The sequence below is a fragment of the Rhincodon typus genome, chromosome 20 (assembly GCF_021869965.1).
Source record: "Rhincodon typus isolate 14 chromosome 20, sRhiTyp1.1, whole genome shotgun sequence".
Classification (NCBI taxonomy): Eukaryota; Metazoa; Chordata; class Chondrichthyes; order Orectolobiformes; family Rhincodontidae; genus Rhincodon; species Rhincodon typus.
In genome coordinates, this window is record NC_063351.1 from 4,614,238 (window position 1) to 4,634,730 (window position 20,493).

The 20,493-nt window shown below is 41.8% G+C and overlaps 1 protein-coding gene across 4 annotated transcripts in view; it reads right to left on the minus strand.

Moving 5' to 3' along the window:
• The window catches only part of slc22a15 (solute carrier family 22 member 15), a 54,828-nt gene that overhangs the window by 11,956 nt on the left and 22,379 nt on the right, over window positions 1–20,493 (minus strand). For all 4 annotated transcript variants that reach the window (XM_048608862.1, XM_048608861.1, XM_048608859.1 and 1 more), the window contains exons 6-7: window positions 14,128–14,349; window positions 11,504–11,644 (exon numbers count right to left, since the gene is read on the minus strand). In XM_048608862.1, coding sequence (XP_048464819.1) covers window positions 11,504–11,644; window positions 14,128–14,349 — 363 coding nt within the window. The remainder of the gene's footprint in view (window positions 1–11,503; window positions 11,645–14,127; window positions 14,350–20,493) is intronic.

Sequence of the window (20,493 nt, forward strand, 5' to 3'; positions counted from 1 at the left end):
AAGGGAGGAGATATCAAGGGTCGGGCAGTAATTTTCAAATCCTCTCTAGCCACAGCTGAGGCCCAAAGGACAGGGGGAAAGCTAACATGCCCATTATTAAAAAAGGAAGCGGGGTATAGACCAGGAAATTACAGGCCAGTCAGTTTAACCTTGGTGATAAGGTAGTTATTAGAAAGAATTCAGAGGGATAGAATATATCAATATTTGGACTGACATGGATTAACCAGGATAGTCATCACAGACTTGTTAAGGGAGGGTCTTACTTGACAAATTTGATCAAACGTTTTGAGGAAGTATCCAGGAGTGCTGATGACGATAATGTATTTAGATGGACTTTAGCAAGGCTTTTGATAAGGTCCTTCATGGAAGACTGGTCAAGAAAAGTAAGAGCCCATCTGATCCAAGGCAAAGTGGCACATTGAATCCAAAACTGAATGACAGGCAGGAAGCAGAGGGTGATGATACAGAGATATTTCTGTGACTGGACGTCTGTTTCCAATGGTGTTCCACAGGGCCCGGTGCTGGGTACAGGCTATGATCAAGAAGTTCACAAATGACATGAAGATTGATCGCGTGGTAAGAGCGAGGAGGTAAGCTGTAAACTGCGGGAGGATATCAATGGTCAGATGGGCAGAACAGTAGCAAATGGAATTCAACCTGGAAAAGTGTGAGGTAATGCACTTGGGAAGGGCTAACAAGGCAAGGAATGACACTATGACGGTAAGACAATGGAAAGTACTGAAGATCAGAGGGCTTTTGGTATTCATATCCACAGATATTGAAGGTAACAGGTCAAGTACATAAGGTGACTAAGAAAGAATATGGAATTCTTGCCTTTATTAGCCAAGGCATAGAAGGGAGGTTATGCTGGAACTGTATAAAACACTGGTTAGGCCACAACTGGAGTACTGCGTGCAAATTTGGTCACCACATTATAGAGAGAATGTAATCACACTAGAAAGGGTGCAGACGAGAGTTACCAGGATACTGCTGGGGCTGGCAAGTTTCATTTAAGAGGAGAGATTGGGCAGTCTGTTTTCCTTGGAGCAGTGAGGGTTGAAAAGGGACCTGATAGAAGTGTAAAAAGATTATGAAGAGTGCAGGTAAGGGACCTAGGAAGGTACTTTTTCCATATTAGAGGAGTAGGCTTCATGTAGGAGACCGAAGGCTAACAGTTGAGTCTGACATTCACTGCTCAAAAGCGTAGTTGAGTTGGAATCTCTTATAACATTTAAGCAGCTTTTAGAGATTCACTTGCACTGTTACAGCTTCCAGATTTATGTGCCAAGATCTAGAAAATGGGATTCGTGTAGTCAGATCTTTGTTGATGGGCTCAGACAATGATGGCCTCCTTCTGTGCTGTAAACGTCTACAAGTTTATGACTGACATAAGCATTAAATACATGTTATTTATAAACCAAAAATCAACAAAACATAACGTAACATAGAACAAACAGTACAGCACAGGAACATGCCCGTCAGCCCACTACATCTGTGTCAGCCATGATGCCATTCTAAATTAATCCCATTTGCCTGTATATGGTTGGTAGCCTTCTCGTCCCTGCTTGTTCATGTTTTTGCCTAAAGCCCTCTTAAATTTGCTATCGTATCTGCTTGTACCACCTCCCCTGCAGCACATGCCAGGCACCTATCACCCTCTGAAAAAATTTTCAAGCATTTAAATTTTCTACCTCTCACCTTAAGCCTATGCCCCTGGTAATTGAGATTTCCACCCTGGGAAAAATTCCGATTATTCACCCTATCCGTGCCTCTCTTTTACATACTTTTGTCAGGTTACGCCCCAGCTTCTGACACTATAGCAAAAGCAATCCATGTTTGTCCAACTTCCACTTATAACTAACGTGATCCAATCCAGGCATCCTGGTAATGCTTTCTTAAAGTACATGTGGACAACATCCATTGTGCTGCCATCATCAATCATCTTCATAATTTCCTCAAAAAACAAATTTGAGACACAAGACCTCCCCCACATAGAGACATGCTGGCTATCCCTAATAAGTCCATAGTTTCCAAATGTGTGTAAATTGTGTCCCTAAGAATCTTCTCCAATAATTTCCCCACCACTGATGTAAGGCTCACCAGCGTATAACTTCCTGGATTATCCCTGTTGCCCTTCTTAAACAAATAAACAAACAACATCAGCTATTTTCCAGTCTTCAGACCTTGCCTGTGGATAAAGAGGTTACAAAGATCTTTGCCAAGGCCCCAGCAATCACCTTCTTTGCCTGCTTCAGTATCTCATCAGGCTCTGGGGACTTATTTACCATAATGTTTTTCAAGACACCCAAGCACACCTGTTCCTCCTTAATATCAACATGCCCAAGAATATCAACATACCCCTCTTTAAACTTACCATCATCCATTTCCTTCTCCTTGGCGAATACTGATGCAAAGTACCCACTAAGGACATGATCCACTTTCTCCAGCTCTTTCCCTAGTTACCCTCTGGCTCTTAGTATATGTGCGTTAATTGCCTTCAGATTCTCCTTAATCCTACTTCCAAGGACATTTCATGGCCCTTTCTAGCCCTCAAACTTTCTTGTTTAAGTTCTTTTCTGCTTCCTTAATACTCAATGGTCATGTTTGATTTGTTTCCTAAACTTTACATATGGTTCCTTTCTCTTTTTAACTAAACTTCCAACATCTCTTGTCACCTAAAGTTCTCAAATTTTGTCATCCTCACAAAAACATGCTAGTCCTGAATGCTGATTAACTGGCCTTTAAAAGACTTCCACATATGGATTTACTCTCAAACAGCTTCCCCCAATCTAATTTCTGCAGTTCCTGCCTAATACTGTTGTAAATAGCCTTCCTCCAATTTAGCACTTTTAGCTGAGGACCAATCTTATCCTTATCTATAACTATCTTAAAATTTTCAGAATTATGATCACTGTTCCTAAAATGCTCCCCCACTGAAACTTCAATCACTTGGTCAGGCTCATTCCCCAATATAAGGTCTAATATGGATCCTTCCCAGTTAGAATATCTACATATTGTTTCGAGAAACCCTCCTGGATTCACCAAACAGATTCTGCCCCATCTAAGCCCCTGGCACTAAGGCAGTCCCAGTTAATATTGGGGAAGTTAAAATCACCCATTAAAACAACTGCTTTTTTTGCATCTTTCCATGATCTGCTAATATTCCTGTTTCTTTATTTCCCCTAACTATTGGGAGACCTATAGTATAACCCCATCATAGTGTCTGCACCTTTCTTATTCCTAAATTCTACCCACATTGCTTTGCTGGATGAGCCCTTCAAGATGTCCTCTCTTTGTCACAGCTGTGACATTCTCCTTCATCAGTAAGCAACTTCCCTCAACCCTTTTACACTCCTCCCAACGCGCCTGAAACACCTCAACCCTGGCATGTTGACCTGGAATGTCCTGCCCTTCTCTCAACCACATTTCTGACCACAATGTAGTCCATGTACTAATCCAGGCTCTAAGCTCTTCTGCCTTACCTGTTATACTCCTTGTAGTAAAATAGATACTCTTGAGACCATCGATCCCGCTGTGTTCGTTAACATTGCCCTGCCTATACCTCTATCTTCTCCTCTGTCACTCCATATACGGACCTATTACTCTGGTTCCCAGCCCCCTGCCACAATAGTTTAAATTCTCCGGAATAGCACCAGCAAACCTCTCAAGGATATTGGCGCCCTCACCTGCCTGAAAGAGATCCCAACGATCCAGATATCTGAAATCCTCCCTCCTACACTAGCTGTTCAGCCACTCATTCAACTGTATTATCTTCATATTTCAGGCCTCACTAGCTCATGGCACAGGAACTAATCCCGAGATTACAACCCTAGAGATCCTGCGTTTCAACTTCCTAACTACTTCCCTAAATTCCCTTTACAGTGCCTCACCTCTCTTTCTGCCAATGTCGTTAGAACCAAAATGGACCACCACCTCTGGCTGATCACCCTTGCTCTTCAGAATAACCAGTGCTCACTCAAAGACATCCTTGACCCTGGTACCAAGGAGGCAATACATCATCCTGCAGTCTTGCTTGCAGCCACAGAAACACCTATCTGTGCCCACAACTACAGACTCCTATCACTACTGCTCGTCTACCCTACGACTTTCCCTGCTGTATAACAGTGCCAATCGTGGTGCTATTGATCTGGCTGTTGCTACTGCTTTCCTGAGAGACCACAGCCCCTCCCAACACTACCCAAAATGGTATACCTGCTTGAGACGAGAATAGTCACAGGGAACTCTTGCACTGCCTGCCTACGCTTACTTGTCTTCAATGCTTTTCTGCCTAACTAGTCATTACTTGTGGTGTGACCAGCTCACTAAATGTGCTATCCATGACATCCTCAGCCTTATGGATACTCCATAGTGAGTCCACCTGCTCCATGTGACAAATCGGAGGCTGCAGCTGAACACCTGTTCCTGCAACGTATTCACCATGGCAACTGGAAGTGTCCCTGATTTCCCACATTTTGCAGGAGGAGCATTCCATGGAGCCATGTTCTCCTGCCATTGTGAACCACATCAAATACAAACAACAAACGAGGAACCAATTACACAACCTTACCCATTACTCACCCAAAATCAGATTTCTAACTCTTGCACTCAATTCCTAGCAGACTACAAACCACAAAAATAAGTACCTTACACAATGTTTCCCTCCAGACAGTATTCACTCAACCTGCTCCCTGAGCAGCCAATCCTATTCCACATTTTGAACCCTGACCTCACATCTGGAGCTGTGCCTCTGAATTCAGATCCACTCTGCTCTGCCTCACCTTGATCCTCTGGCTTTTATCTTCTATAATCCCATGTGATGTGGCAACTGGCTTGTTTTTCTCAATTGCTCTATGTTGAGCAAAGATTACCATAAAACACAAAGAACAGGAAAGCAGGTCGTTCAGCCTATGAAGTCTATTCTATCATTCAATGTGATCATTGGTGATCCGATAATCCGCAACTCCACTTTCCTGTCTCTTAACCTATAACCCTTGATTCTGTTACTGATTTTAAAAATTGTCTAGCTCAGTTTTAAATATAATTAACAACTCACCCTCTAATAGCCTCTCATGGTAAAGAATTCCACAGATTCACTACCCTCAGAGGAAAAAATTCTCAACATCAATGTCTTAAGTGAATAAACTCTTACTCCAACTTTGTATCCGCTGGTTCTAGATTTTTCAACAAGGGGAAAAAAGCTTTTCCACATCTACCCTGTCAAGTCCCTTAAGAATCGTGCATGTTGCCATAAGGACCCATCTCATTTACAGGACTCCAATGAGCACAGACCCAACCTGTTCAACCTCTCCTCATATGAAAATCCCTCCAAACGCAGGTTAGCCTAGTAAACCTTCTCTGGAACATTGTCAACTCACGCATCTCTCCTTAGATAAAAGAAGCAAAACTGTTCACAGTCTTGCATGGTGTTGTCAAGACTACCCTATTTTTACACCTCTTTACACCCTTTGAAAGAAAGGCCAACATTCTGTTTGCTTTCCTCACAGTCTAATGAAGTTATATGCCAAATCTACACCTTTGAATCATGCACGAGGACCTGCAAATGCGATTGTGCTGAAGCTTTCGGCAGTCTTTCTCCATTCAAATAATATTCAGATCCTCTATTCTTACTGCCAAAGTGCATCACTCTACATTTTCCCACATTATATCCTATCCACCGAGCTTTTGCCCACCTACATAACCCATCTCTGCCCTTCTGTAGGCTAGGTGTCATCCTCACAAATTACTATCCGAACGATTTTTGTGCCATCTGCAAACATGATGGTAATACATTCACTTCCATGATCCAATTCTTTAGAATCATAGAATCATACAGCATGTAAATAGACCCCTTCAGTCCAAATGGTCCACGCCAACCATGTTCCCAAACTAAACTAGTCCCACTTGCCTGCATTTAGCCCATATCCCTCCAAACCTTACCTAGTCATGTACTTATCCAAATGTCTTTTAAAATGTTGTAACTGTACCTGCATCCACCACTCCTCTGGCAGTTCATTCCACACACACGAACCACTACATTGAAAAATTTGCCCCTCGTGACCTTTTTAAGACTTTATTCTCTCACCTCAAAAATATGCCCCCTAGTTTTAAACACCCTCACTCTAGGGGAAAGATCCTTATTATTCACCTTATCTATGCCCCTCATGATTTTATAAACCTCTATTAGGTCACCCCTTAACCTCAAGTGAAAAAAGTCTCACCTATTTTCATAACTCAAACCCTCCATTCCTGGTAACATCTCGGTAAATCTTTTCTGAACCCTCTCCAATTTAACAATGTCCTTCATATAGCAGAGCAACCAGAAACTGCATAGTGCTCCAGAAGAGGCCTCACCAACATCTTATACAATCTCAACATGACACCACAATTCCTATACTCAAAGATCTGAGCAATGAAGGCAAGTATGCCTTCTTAACCACTCTGAAATTTGCATGACTGCTAGACAAAGAATTATGTACCTGAACTCCTAGTTCTCTCTGTTCTACAACACTATCCGGGGCCCTTACCATTACTTGTATAAGAACTGCCTTTGTTTGTTTTACCAAATGCAATACCTCACATTTATCCAAATTAAACTCCATCTGCCAATTCTCAGCCCATTGACCAATATGATCAAGATCTCTTTGTGATCTTAGAACACCTTCTTCAATGTCCACTATACCATTTTGGTGTCATCCACAAACCATGCCTGCTTTCTTCCCATCCAAATTGTACGGTCGAGAGCTTCAAGTTCCTAAGAGTAAATATAACCAACAATCTGTCCTGGTCCATCCACGTCGATGCTATGGTCAAGAAAGCACACCAATGCCTCTACATCCTCAAAAGGCTAAGGAAATTCGGCATGTTCACAATGACTTTGAGCAATTTTAGTAAATGCATCACAGCTTGGTATGGCAAATATTCTGCCCAAAACCACAAGAAATTAAAGAGAGTTGTGAACATAGCCCAGACCATCACGCAAACCAGCCTTCCAAGCATGGAGTCCATCGATATTTCCTGCTGTCCTGGGAAAGCAACCAACATAATCAAAGACCCCTCCCACTCCAGTTATACTCTCTTCCACCCTCTTCCATTGCGCAGAATATACAAAACTTTGAAAATACATACCAACAGGTTCATTAACAGCTTAGTGTCTGCTGTCATCAGACTTTTGAACGGACCTCTCATATGTGAAAGTTGATCTTTCTTTACACCTTCTCTGTAGCTGTAACACTAGATTCTGCATTCTTTCTACTACCCTGGTGAACTTATGTAATGTACGATTTGCCTGAATAGCACGCAAAACAGTACTTTTCACTGAATCTCAATACATATGACAATAATAAATCAAATCAAATCACTATTCAAAAAAGGAGGCAGAGAAAAAGCAGTTAGCAGTTAGCCAGACATCAGTCGTGGGGAAAATGCTAGAGTCCATAATTAAAGATTAAAAAGCAGAACACTTGGAAAACAGTGAGAGAATCAGAAGAATCAGCAAGGACTTAAGAGAAATCATGCCTGACAAAATTTACTATAACTATGATGATGTAACTAGAGTTGATAAGATGAGCCAGTGGATGTGGTTTACTTGGATTTTCAGAAGGTCCACACAAGATATTTGCATGTAAAAGTAAAGAGCATGGGTTTGAGCATAGTATACTTACACCGTTACAGAACTGATTGACCAGGAAACAGTAGAAAAAAATGCAGTCCCCGAGTGGCAGGCAATGACTCATGGGGTACCACAGGAATCAGTATTCGGATCCAGCTATTCACAATATATATTAATTGTTTAGATGAGGCAACTAAATGCAACATGTTCAAATTAGCTGAGGACACAGACTGCAAAAGTGAGTTGTCAGGAGGATACAGAGGAATTTGAGAAATTTGTGGTAAATAATTGTTGCCTCAGCTCTGATCCCTGTCGCATCTCATTAGTTACAGGCTGCTATCCTGAAAATGCCTCCCTTATTCCACTCTGTCTTACATTAATTAGCTCTATTCATGCTAATATACAAACCCACCACCAAGGGTTCTTATTTGATTAAGTAGCCTAATGCACAATACCTCAATAAACACCTTCCAGAAATCCAAATACATTACACCTACTACTTCCTCTTGATCTCTCCTGATTTATTAGAATTCTTTGAAGAGGTACCAATTTGTGTGGCATGACATCCCCTTCATGAATCCATGCTGACTCTGCTTGATTATATATTTTTAAATGTTCTGCTATTACATCATTTATAATAGACTCTAACATTTCTCCAATGGCAGACCTTAAGCTACCTAGCCTATAGTTAACTTTTTTTTTTGTCTCCTTCCCTTTTTATGCAAAGGTGTTACATTGCATTTTCCCAATCCTCTGGGACTTTTCCAAAATGTCAGGATTCCTGGGAGATTACTACCAGTGCATCCACTACCTCTGAAGCTATTTACTTTAATAGCCCAGGATGCAGCCCATCAGGTCCAGGGAACATTAGCTTCCCTTGTGCTTTTTTGCACATGATAGTTATTGGATGTATTTCCTCTCTCCCTTTTGATTTAAGCATTTTTGGAATGGTATTAATATTTTTCACCTTGAAGACCGATGCAAAGTATTTATTCAACATCTCTGCCATTTCCTGGCTGTTATTTCTCTGTTATTTCTCCAGCCTCATTCTATAAAGGGCCTTTGTTCACTTTGGACTTTCTCTTCAATTTTATATATTTGAAGTTTTTAGAGTCAGTTTCAATATCACTTGCTAGTTTATCCTCTCATTTTTTTTCCTCCCATTTTTTTGCTCATTTTTTGTTGCTTTTTAAAATTTTCCCAATCTTCCATCTTATCATGAATCTTTGCGCATTGTGCTTTGTTCTTTCAATTTGATACTATCCTCACAACACACTTATTGATAGAGAGCTGCCGCCACACTGTGTCCCAGTCTTATACTCTGGTCAACCACAGGGATAAGAAATAATAAGCTGGAGACTGAGGGTGAGGTGGGGGAGGCAAGGGGGAGGGGGTGGTGGTGTTGTCACCATTTCTGCACTCCTGGTTGGGACATCGGTCCCATCTTGGCCCTTCTCATGCCTCTTCATCCTTTCACCCAAAGGTCAGGATTTCCAGGAGAACCACCCTGTTCCTAGTCAACCTCTCAGGAGGTCTGCTCTCCTAGATGCAATGACAACATGTACAACCGGCAAACCTGTTTCGGATCCCAGTCTATCTTCCCTCGATCTGGCAGCAAGCAAGCAAACAGCAAAAAAAAAAAAATCAACAGCATCATTCCAATTTGGGAGCAAATTAAACCCAACTGTTTCAGAGAATGGGATAACAGCACTTTCATTGTTTCATCCAGACGGTAAATATACAGACTGTTACAAAAAGTAATTTTAGCATCCTGCTCCCCACAACTTAATAATGGGATACATAATCATACAAAAAAAATTAGTCGCGCTTTGTTAACTACGACTGGATATTATCGAAGCTCCTCAGATCAGTTTGTGTGTGTAATAGTTTAGGAGCTCCACCATGTGGCACTAAAGATTATTAGAAGACTTCAGCCTAAATTTAGAAAGGCTTCCTGGCAGGTAACTAAACTGTTGTTTATTTTACAATTTTAAACAATCCTCGGCATTGCACTTGGATGATTGATAAAAACCCAGAATGTGACATTGCAGTTCCAAACACTGGACCAGCAACAGCTCTGGAGTCACAGTTTCCAAGCTGCTGACATGAGTCAAGTAGAACACAATAAACTGTACTGACAACAACTTGCATTTCTACAAATACTTTCTAACATTCTAAGTCTTCACGGAACCATAACAGAAAAAGTGAGGCAAAGAAGGAGCCTCTCAACGCTTGTTTAAAAATGCAAATTTTGAGGAAAGCAAGAACATATCGAAATCACATATTTCATAATCTCGCAACATCTCTAACCACTCCACAAATATTTAAGTAGTTTGCACCGCAGTCACTTTGTAATGATATTTTGCAAAAAAACAGTCTTACAAGAGAGTAACAAAGATGCTTCTGGAGACCAGGGCCCAAACGGTTTCAAAACAGAGGCAAATTCAGTAGAGATGCACATGGGGCCAGAGATCCAGGAATACAGTTCTGTAGGGCTTGAGATTTTTACTGAGGTAATTGCATTGTGGCAGTCTGTTGATTTTAATGTTAAACACCGACTAAGCAACACATTCTTCTCACTAGGAGAACTAGGAGAAGTCTTTATTGTTCTAAGTGTAATATAACTAGCAAATCACTTAGTTGCAGATATTCATTAGACGGCTGGTTATACATTATGGTTCAGACTACCATAAATGTATAATTATTGATGCCATCTTTGAATTAAACTGTGCTCCTCCAAGGGTTTAATGTGAAGATGCTGTGTGCAGCAAAACCATAAAGTCACAGGTTCAATTTCTGGTCAATGGCACGTTACACAAAGGCTTCATTACCTGGACACTTAGAGAATGTTTTCAATTGTGATGGCTTCTACAGCCAAATGACCTGTCAATGCTCATTTGTATTGGTTCACAGATAACAGAAATCTACAAGCTCAGGAGCAAAGCAAGTGACACCTTTTGAATTTATACAGCTCCCTTACAGCACTTACAGCCATTTAAGTAATTTGGAAGATTAACAATTGGTGTAGAACACACTGCAGCCAATTTTCAAATAGCAAGTTCTCACAAAATGAAATTATCTGGGATAATCATCAGATAATATGCCTTTAAAGATGATGGTCATGAGGATCAGTATTAGCCAGAACACCAAGGAGAACTGCCCTACAGTGGAATCTTTTGCATACATCAGATTAGATTTGGGCCTCAGTTTAATATCTAATCTGAAATACATCACTTAATAAACCTTAAATTTATTTCATAAACCTTAAATCTCATTTGGTGAAAGAAACACTGGCGGGACAAGTTGGGCCAAAGAGCCTGTTTCCATGCTGTAAACCTCCATAACTCTGATGGTTGTACCATTTGGCAAAGTCCCTGTTAACAGCTTACACTTCCAGAAATATAAGGAACAGCCCACATTTTGAGCTGAACCATGCAGAAATAAGTTTGACCAGCACCAATAGATGTCCTGTTAATTCTGGGTAATAACATGAACTTTACTGTAAACCTGTCCTGGAAAATTACTGCTCCTCATCACATTGCCCATAGTTACCTTTTAAGATGGTAGATGCTTAGCCTGTGTTTTATTTTCACACAGTGGTCAATGTGAACACTCAGACAGTCATTCTCCTCTTATATCATTTTGTGATCATGAACAGTGCTCACTTTCAAATAAATACCAAGCTTTCAGATTCCGGCCTGTCAAGAGTCAGTCCAGTGAGTAAACAGAAGGAGTTCAAATCCACTGGGCATTGCTTTTACTCATCAGAAGATAAAGAGCAAATATTTGCCAAGATTGTACAGGATTTGTTGAAAGCTTGCAATTCATCACCTCCAACTTATATCTATGATCACAATTAGTTATCCAAAGATTAGTTGAGGAGTTAATTCTTACCAGGATTTATCAATGAAATAGAGGCATAGGGGGAACGCTGGCACTTCCACAAGGCCGTACAAAGCAATGTTCAGGTAGCGATTGCCTTTCAAATCCCCCGCATTCAAAGTTAAGCCATAATAAACAAGGCTACAAACATACCTATTCAAAGAACAGAAACAGGCAAATTATTTTTTTTCTTATCAATGACATGGGCATTTCTACATTTCTAACCCAGGCTGAAAGTGGAAAAAAGTAAATAACACATGTGACTACCAGCCAGCATACAGTCAGACGATGAGTGCTGGCTTCAGATCGCTAACCAACAGGAAACAAGGTCTTCAGATCCTGGTTTGGGGAAAGGGTTGTGGTAGGAAATGGAGATGTGGAACAAATGTATAGCACAAAGCTGAATAAACAAGTATACGTTAGTTTTAACAGAGATGTAGCTACAAGATGACCAAAGCTGGGAACAGAATATTCAAAAAGGCATTTGACATTTTGGAAGAACAGGAAGAAAGGAAAACAAGATGGGGCGGCCCTGTTAATAATAATGTAAGAACGATGCTGCAATAAACAGAAGCAATTTTAATCTTAATTTAGATTGGATAAATCAAACCGTCAAAAGTGGGCTTAAGGACAGGTTTACGGACGAAAACACAGGACACTTTCTTCGAACAATACAACTGTGGCCTATTTATCAAAAGAGGAACATATTTATATGGAAGGCTCACTAGATTGATTCCTGGGATGAAGAGGTTGACAAAGGGAAATATTGAGCTGGTTACCTATTCTTTTTGGAGTTTAAAAAAAATGAGAGGTAATGTTGTTGAAACATACAAACATAAAAGGGGTTTAACAGAATTAGATATTGAGATGATATCATCTCTCATGGGGTAATCCATAACTGGAGGGCACAGGTTAAAAATAAGGGGTCGTGAGATGAGAGGGAATCTATTCCCTCAGAGGGTCATTAATCTTTGGAATTCTCTGCCATAGATAACAGTTGAGGGTAGATCACTGGTGGATTCAAAGCTAAAGTTTTTGATCTACAAGGGAGTCCAAGATTCTGTGGTATGTTTAAAGTAAAGCAGTCTGATGGTACGACAGAGGAGGAAAGTACATGATCAGGAGCAGACAGAACAAATGAGCCATTTGGTAAGTTATTGTGCATGTTATTTTTAAAACACAGTTGTGCAATTATTCCTTTTTCCAGCGACCTGAATAAATGAGTCTTACAGCTGGTAGCATGTCATGAGTGGTGTGCCACAAGGGCCTCAACTCTCTACAATTTATATCAACAATTTGGATGAAGGAAGCAAATATATGGTAACTAAATTTGCTGAGAACAAAGATAGGGATGAAAGTGAGTTGTAAAGAGGACATAAGGAGTTTACAAGGGATAGATAGGTTAAGTGAGTGGACAAAGATCTGGCAAATGGAGTATAATGAGGGAAAGTGTGAGATTGTTCATTTTGGCAGAAAGAATTTTTAAAAAAGTATTATTTATATGATGAGAGGTTGCAGAGGGATCTGGGTGTCCCAGTGCATGAATCACAGAAGGGTAGTATGCAGGTGCTTCAGGAAAGCTAATAGGAGGTTATGTTTTATTACAAGGGGAATTGAATGCAAGAGTACTGAGATTAAACTTCAGTGACAGAAGACATTGGTGAGACCACTTCTAGGAATACTGTGTACAGTACTGTTTACCGTGCTTATAGAAGGATGTTAATACACTGGAAACGGTTCAGAGAGGATTTACTAGGCTAATACCTGGAATGAGCAGGTTGTCTTGAAGTTTAGAAGAGTTAGAGGTGACTTAACTGAAATACACGCGATCCTAAGGGGACCTGACTGGGTGGACGTTGAAAGGATGTTTGCTCTTGGGAGAGAGCCTAGATGTAGGAGTCATAGATTAAAAATAAAGGGGTCACCTATTTAAAATAGAGATAAGGAAAGATTTTTTCTTTCAGTCGTTGGTCAATGGCATTCCTTTCCTCAAAAGCCTGGATGATGAATCTTTAAATAGTTTTAAGGCAGAGGGAGATGGATTCCTGATTACCATAGGGATGAAAGATTATTCGGGATATGCAGGAATGCAGAGTTGAGGTGAAAATCAGTTCAGCCATGACCAAGGGTCGAGTGGCCTATTCTTATTTATTTGTACGTTGAAAGGAAAGCACCAAAGACAAAGACTCAAAAGTGAGGAAGGACAGAAAGAGAATGTAGAATATGACATCAGAAACAGGTACAGTGTGATTGCTTTCATTGCAGAAAGGAATGGCTCCTGCAGTATTTCCTCTAGTGGTTGCAATAAGCTTCAAATTACGAAGTCCAATTTACTTACTGGTCCTTTACACAGTAAATTTCAAACAGGACACAAGAACAGTTAATTAATTTAATGCTATTATCAATAGGTAAGATCTCGTTGCATTCAACCGAAGATTGCTCAGAAATAGTGCAATCTTAATTTTCGCTTGCAATGTTATAAAAATAAAATAAGTCAGCCAGTGGAATTGCAGGCTGATAAATGATACTCTTGAGAACAGTAGCTCATTGAAAGAATCTATAAGATTATTCAGATCCACGTGACTACACAGAGAGTCTGCAAATCTCTGCATTAAATCTTTTTTCTGATCACTTACCACACATACATCAGAATGGCAGTTCTCCAGCGCAAGGCAGGATACCTCACCAGATCCATCACTCCGTGCGCTGACTGACCAGTTTTCAATGTCCCGGCACAGGGTTTTAGTTGCACAAAGATTTTCCCATTCCCATTCCTTTGTGCAATATATTGTAGCACTTCCCCTGCTTCCTCAGTCTTTCCTTGTGAATATAACCACCTCGGTGATTCTGGAATTGGGCTGCAACAGAAAATTGCCATCTTGAAACAAACTCAAATCACTAAAATTTTTTGCCATTCAGAGCTACTACTCTACAATCAAAAAACTGAAAATTGCAAATATCAAATCACAAAATCATCACATAGAACCTGATGTACAAAGTAGTCTGAAAGTAATAATCCTCCAAATAGACCATCAAATTACAGTCTTTCTTACCCTCATATACCTTACCAAACTGCTGCTGATGGTGGTGTTTATTATAAAGATTTGTAGCCCAATGAGTGACTTCACTGCTTAATAAATGAATAACAACTTGCAATCATAATAGAACCTTTGACCTAGTTAAAATATCCCAAGGCACCTATGAATGTTATCAAACATTTTGAGACCATATTGCATATGGAAATGAGGGAAGGTGATCAAAGGTTAATGGAAGAGGTTGGTCTCAAGGAATATCTTAAAGGAAGAGAAGTAGCGAGGTTTAGGGATCTTGGTAAATGAAAGCACAGTCATCAAAAGAGAAGCAATGAAAGCCAGAGGCCAGAATTCAAGAATCACACGAATCATTGAATCTTGGCAACACCTGTTTGAACAGTCAATCTATCCACATTGGAAGTGATTCCTTAATTTGTGTTGCAATTAAGTCAACTTGTGAAGTAATGTATCCGAGGCAAACATTTATCCTTAAAATAACACAAAGAAATAAATTAACTCAATATTTATTTATTGCTGTTTGTCAGACCTTAATGAACATAATTGTCTCTTTGATCTTATAGCAAAAGACACTGTTCAAAAGTAATTTATTATTGCAAAATACTTTGGGAAGTCCGAATAATGCAATAAAGCATTTGGTGAATGTAGATACTTTTGTTTCACAAACTAATGAGGATTTTTTTTTTTTTAAACTGGGTGGATAAACACCACGTAGAAGATTAAGGGATATTCTGATTGAGGGGTTTAAGATGATGAACTAATTCAATAGGATGCACTGACACAATGTTTATTGCCCAAGAGGCAGCTATTTGGATGATCATGAATATGCCAGTCAAAAGTGAACAATCCAGCCTAATGTCACATTTCGGAACTGTAGCCCTATGCATTATGGCACTTCAGATGGATACCTGTCGACACTTTTATTGCGATTACAGTAGCTGCCTCCAGCACCCTTTCAACATGCAAGTTCCAGACCTGCTACTAGATATAGGTGAAAAACTTCCTGGATTGGTCTTAAATTTCTGCCCCATGGTTAGTGACCTCTCTCAACAGAGAGAAGTCCTTCCTATTCACTCTATCTAGGCCATCAATAATTTTGGATATTTCAAATAAATATCTCCTCAGTTTCTTCTCTTCTAATGAGATCAACACCAGCTTATCAAATGTTTTCTCATGGAGTCATAGAGTAAAACAGCATGGAAACAGGCCCTTCAGCCCAAACTGGTCCATGCTGACCCTGGTGCCCACTCAGCTAGTTCAATTGCCCACATTTGGTCCATACCCCTCTAAACCCGTTTCATCAATGTACCTATCCAAATGCTTATTAAATGTTGCTATTGTACCTGCCTCAATCACTTTCTCTGACAGCCCATTCCATATACGCACCACTCTCTGCATAAAGAAGTTGCCCCTCAGGTCCTTCTTAAATCTTTCCCCTCTCATTTTAAACCTGTGCCCTCTAGTTTTCAATTCCCCAACCCTGGGAAAAAGATTATATGCATTCATCCTATCTATGCCCCTCATGATTTTATATACCTCAATAAGGTTACCCCTCATTCTCCTATATTCCAAGAAATAAAGTCTTATCCTGGCCAACTTCTCCCCATAACTCAGGCCTACTAATCTTGGCAACATCCTCATAAATCATCTTTGCATACTTTCCAGTTTAACTATGTCTTTCCTTTAATAGGGTGACCAAGACTGTACACAATACTCCAAATGCAGCCTCACCAACAACTTATATAACTGTAACATAACGTCCCAACTCCTATACTCAATGCCCCAACCGATGAAGGGCAGCATGCTAAATGCCTTCTTCACCACCCTGTCTACCCATGATGCTACTTTCAACAAACTATATACTTGTACTCCTAGGTCCCTCTATTCATAACACTCCTCAGGACCTTACCATTTACTGTCTAAGCCCTACCTTGGTTTGACTTTCCAAAACGTAACATTTCACACTTATCTGTAGTGAATTGCATTTGCTAATCTTCAGCCCACTTCCCCACCTAATCAAGATCCCTCTGTAATCTCTAATTTTTGACAACCTTATTCGCTATCAACGGATCCTCCTAATTTTGTATCATGTGCAAACTTACTAATCATGCCTTGTACATTCACATCCAATGCGTATATGTCAATAACAAATAACAAAGGTCCCAGTACCGACCCCTGCAGCACGCCACTAGTCACGGGCCTCCAATCCGAGAAACAACCTTCAACCATCACCCTCTGCTTCCCACCATCGAGCCAATTTTGAATCCAATTAGCTAGCTCTCCCTGGATACCATGCGACCAAACTCTCAGGACTAGCCTGTTGTGCAGGATCTTGTCAAAGACCTTACTAAAGTCCACATAAACAACAACCACTGCCCGAGCCTCAATATCCTCTTGGTTACCTCTTCGAAAAACTCTAAAAGATTTGTCAGACATGACTTCCTGCGCATAAATCCATGCTAACTATCCCTAATCAGACCTTGACTATCCAAATGTTGGTTGATCCTGTCCCTCAGTATCCTCTCCAATAACTTGCCTACCACTGATGTCAGACTCACTGGTCCAAAGTTCCCTGGCTTGCCTTTGCCACCTTTCTTAAACGATGGATCAAAATTAGCCACTTTCCAGTCTTCCCGAACTTCACCAGTGGCTAAAGATGAAGCAAAAATCTCTGCAAGGCCCTCTGCAATTTCTTCCCTACCCTCCAATAACATCCAAGGACGGACTTGATCAGGCCCAGGGGGCCACCTTAATGCACTTTAGGGCTGCAAACACCTCTTCTCTGGGAATGTATATGTGGTCCAAAACATCCTCAATTGTTTCCCTTATACCCTTAGCATCCATGATTCACTCCTTAGTAAACACTGACGAGAAATATTCATTAAAATTCTCCTCCATCTCCTCTGGCTCCACACATAAATGGCCATGCTGATCTTTAAGGGGACCCATTCTATCCCTAGACACTCTTTTACTTTTAATATAGCTGTGAAACCTCATAGGATTATCTTCAACCTTATCTACTAGATCAATCTCATACCCTCTTTTTGCTCTTCTGTTTTCCCTCTTAAGTGTGCTCCTACACATTTTATAGTCATTTAGGGTTTCACTTGAGCCGGATAGCTTAAACCCAATGTGTGCCTTCTTTTTCCTGACCAGAGCCTCAATATCCCTTGTCAGCCAGGGATCCCTAAACCTGCCAACTTTTCCCTTCACCCTAACAGGGACATACTGTCCCTGGACTCTTGATATCACACTTTTAAAAGCCTCCCATTTGCCAGTCATTCCTTTTCCTTCAAACAGACTCACCCAATTGACCCCTGCTAAATCCTACCTAATGGCCCCAAAATTGAACTGCTCCAGTTCAGCACCTTGACCTGTGGACCTGTCCTGTCTTTTTCCATAGCTATGTTAAAACTAAGAGAGTTATGGTCACTGGACCTGAAGTGGTCACTGACTGACACTTCAGTCACTTGCCCAACCTCATTTCCTGAGGAGGTCCAGTGTTGCACCCTCCCAAGGACGGCCCTCTACATAATTGATTTAGCAAACTTCCTTGGACACATTTGACAAATTCCACCCCGTCCAGGCCTTTTATACTCTGAGTGGCGCAGTCAATACAGGGGAAATTAAAATCTCCAACTAATACTACTGTATTATTCCTAAAGGTATCTGGAATCTCTCTACACATCTGCTCCTCTAGTACCCGCTGGCTATTTGAGGGTCTATTATACAGTCCCAATAAAGTGATCATTCCCTTCTTGTTTCTAAGTATCTTCTCTAAGCACTGTTGTTATGTGCACCCTTATCAAAAGGGCAACTCCCCCTCCTCACTTACTTGTAATTCTGTCATGCCTGTAGCTTTTGTATCCTGGAATATCGAGCTGCCAGTCCTGCCCTTCTCTAAGCCATGTTCCTGCTATGGCTATAATATCCCAAACCCCAGAGCCAATCCATGCTCTGACTCGTCTGCCTTACCAGTCAGGCCTTGTGCGTTGAAATAAATGCACTTTAAACCAGAAGTCTTTTCCCTCCCTTTAGTGTGCCCCTGGTTATCCTGAATAGTAAACTTGCTCTCAATGGCTAATGTATTTTCCCCTGACTTCTCGATGGTCCCTCTCTTATTCAGAGTCCCACCCTCCTGCCAAACTAGTTTAAACCCTCCCAGGTAACACTAGCAAATCTCCCTGCAAGAATATTGGTCCCACTCTGGTTCAAGTTCAACCCGTCCTTCTTGTACAGGTCACCTCTACCCCAGAAGAGATCCCAATGATCTAAAAACTGAAAATTCTGCCTCCTACACCAGCTCCTCAGCCACGCATCCATCTGGCCTATCTTTCTATTTCTACCCTCACTGGCACATGGCACTGGGAGTAATCCGGAGATCATTTCCCTTGAAGTCCTGCTATTTAGCTTCTTACCTAATTCCCTATACTCATTACACAGGGCCCCATCCCTTTGTCTACCTCTGTCATCTGTACCGATGTGTACAATGACCTCTGGCTGTTTACCCTCCCCCTTCAGAATGTTCTGCAACCGCTCAGAGACATCCTTGACCCTGACACCTAGGAGGCAACACACCATCCTGGTGTCTCCTCCGCAGCCACAGAATCTCCTGTCTGTTCCCCTTACAACTGAGTCTCCTATCAGTATCACTCTTCTGACTGCACCCTTTCCCTCTGAGCCTCAGAGTTGGTCACAGCACCACTGACCTGACTGCTGCTGCTAGCCCCTGAAAGGTCACACAACCCACCAAAAGTATCCAAAGGAATATGCCAGGGGGAGGCAATGGCCTAATGATATTTTCGCTGGACTGTTAATCCAGAGACCCAGATAACGTTCTAGGGACAGTTTGAATCCCGCCACGGCAAATGGTGGAATTTGAATACAATAAAATATATCTGGAATTAAGACTGTAGTGATGACCATGAATCCTGGGTGCACTTCTCACAGGTCTAGTCACCAGGGACACTGGAAGTCTCCCTGATCTCCCACATCCTGCAAGAGGAGCATGCCACTGCCCTCAGTGCCATCCCTACTGCCTTCGATGTAGACAGAAAGTAGTGTTAAAGACCCCTTATCTGCTCTTACATGTCCCCCTGCTCAGCCTCCTCACGCCGAAACCTCTCGATCAAAGGCCTCAGCACTTTCACTCTAACACTGGCCCACTTTCGAAATGGCTGCTCCCTTGTACCCCCTGAGGTGGGAGGAGGGGATAGGTGGGAGGAAGGACAGGTTAGGGAGGCAGGGATGAGCTGGGCTGGTTTTGGGATGCGGTAGGGGGAGGGGAGATTTTGAAGCTTGTGAAATCCACATTGATACCATTGGGCTGCAGGATTCCCAAGCGGCATACGAGTTGCTGTTCCTGCAACCTTCCGGTAGCATCGTTGTGGCACTGCAGGAGGCCCAGGATGGACATGTCGTCTGCGGAATGGGAGGGGGAGTTGAAATGGTTCGCGACTGGGAGGTGCAGTTGTTTAGTGCGAACCGAGCGTAGGTGTTCTGCAAAGCGGTCCCCAAGCCTCCGCTTGGTTTCTCCGATGTAGAGGAGGCCACAACGGGAACAGCGGATGCCGTATACCACATTAGCAGATGTGCAGGTGAACATCTGCTTGATGTGGGAAGTCTTTCAAGGACCGCAACATCCCCCCCTCAGTGGTCGAGAACGCCCTCGACCATGTCTCCCGCATTTCCCGCAACTCATCCCTCACACCCCCTCTCCGCAATAACAACCAAAACAGAATCCCCCTCGTCCTCACGCACCACCCCACCAACCTCCGGATCCAACGCATCATCCTCCGACACTTCCGCCATCTGCAATCCAACTCCACCACCAAAGACATTTTTCCCTCCCCACCCTTATCTGCTTTCCGGAGGGACCGCTCTCTCCGTGACTCCCTTGTCCGCGCCACACTCCCCTCCAGCCCCACCACACCCGGCACTTTTCCCTGCAAC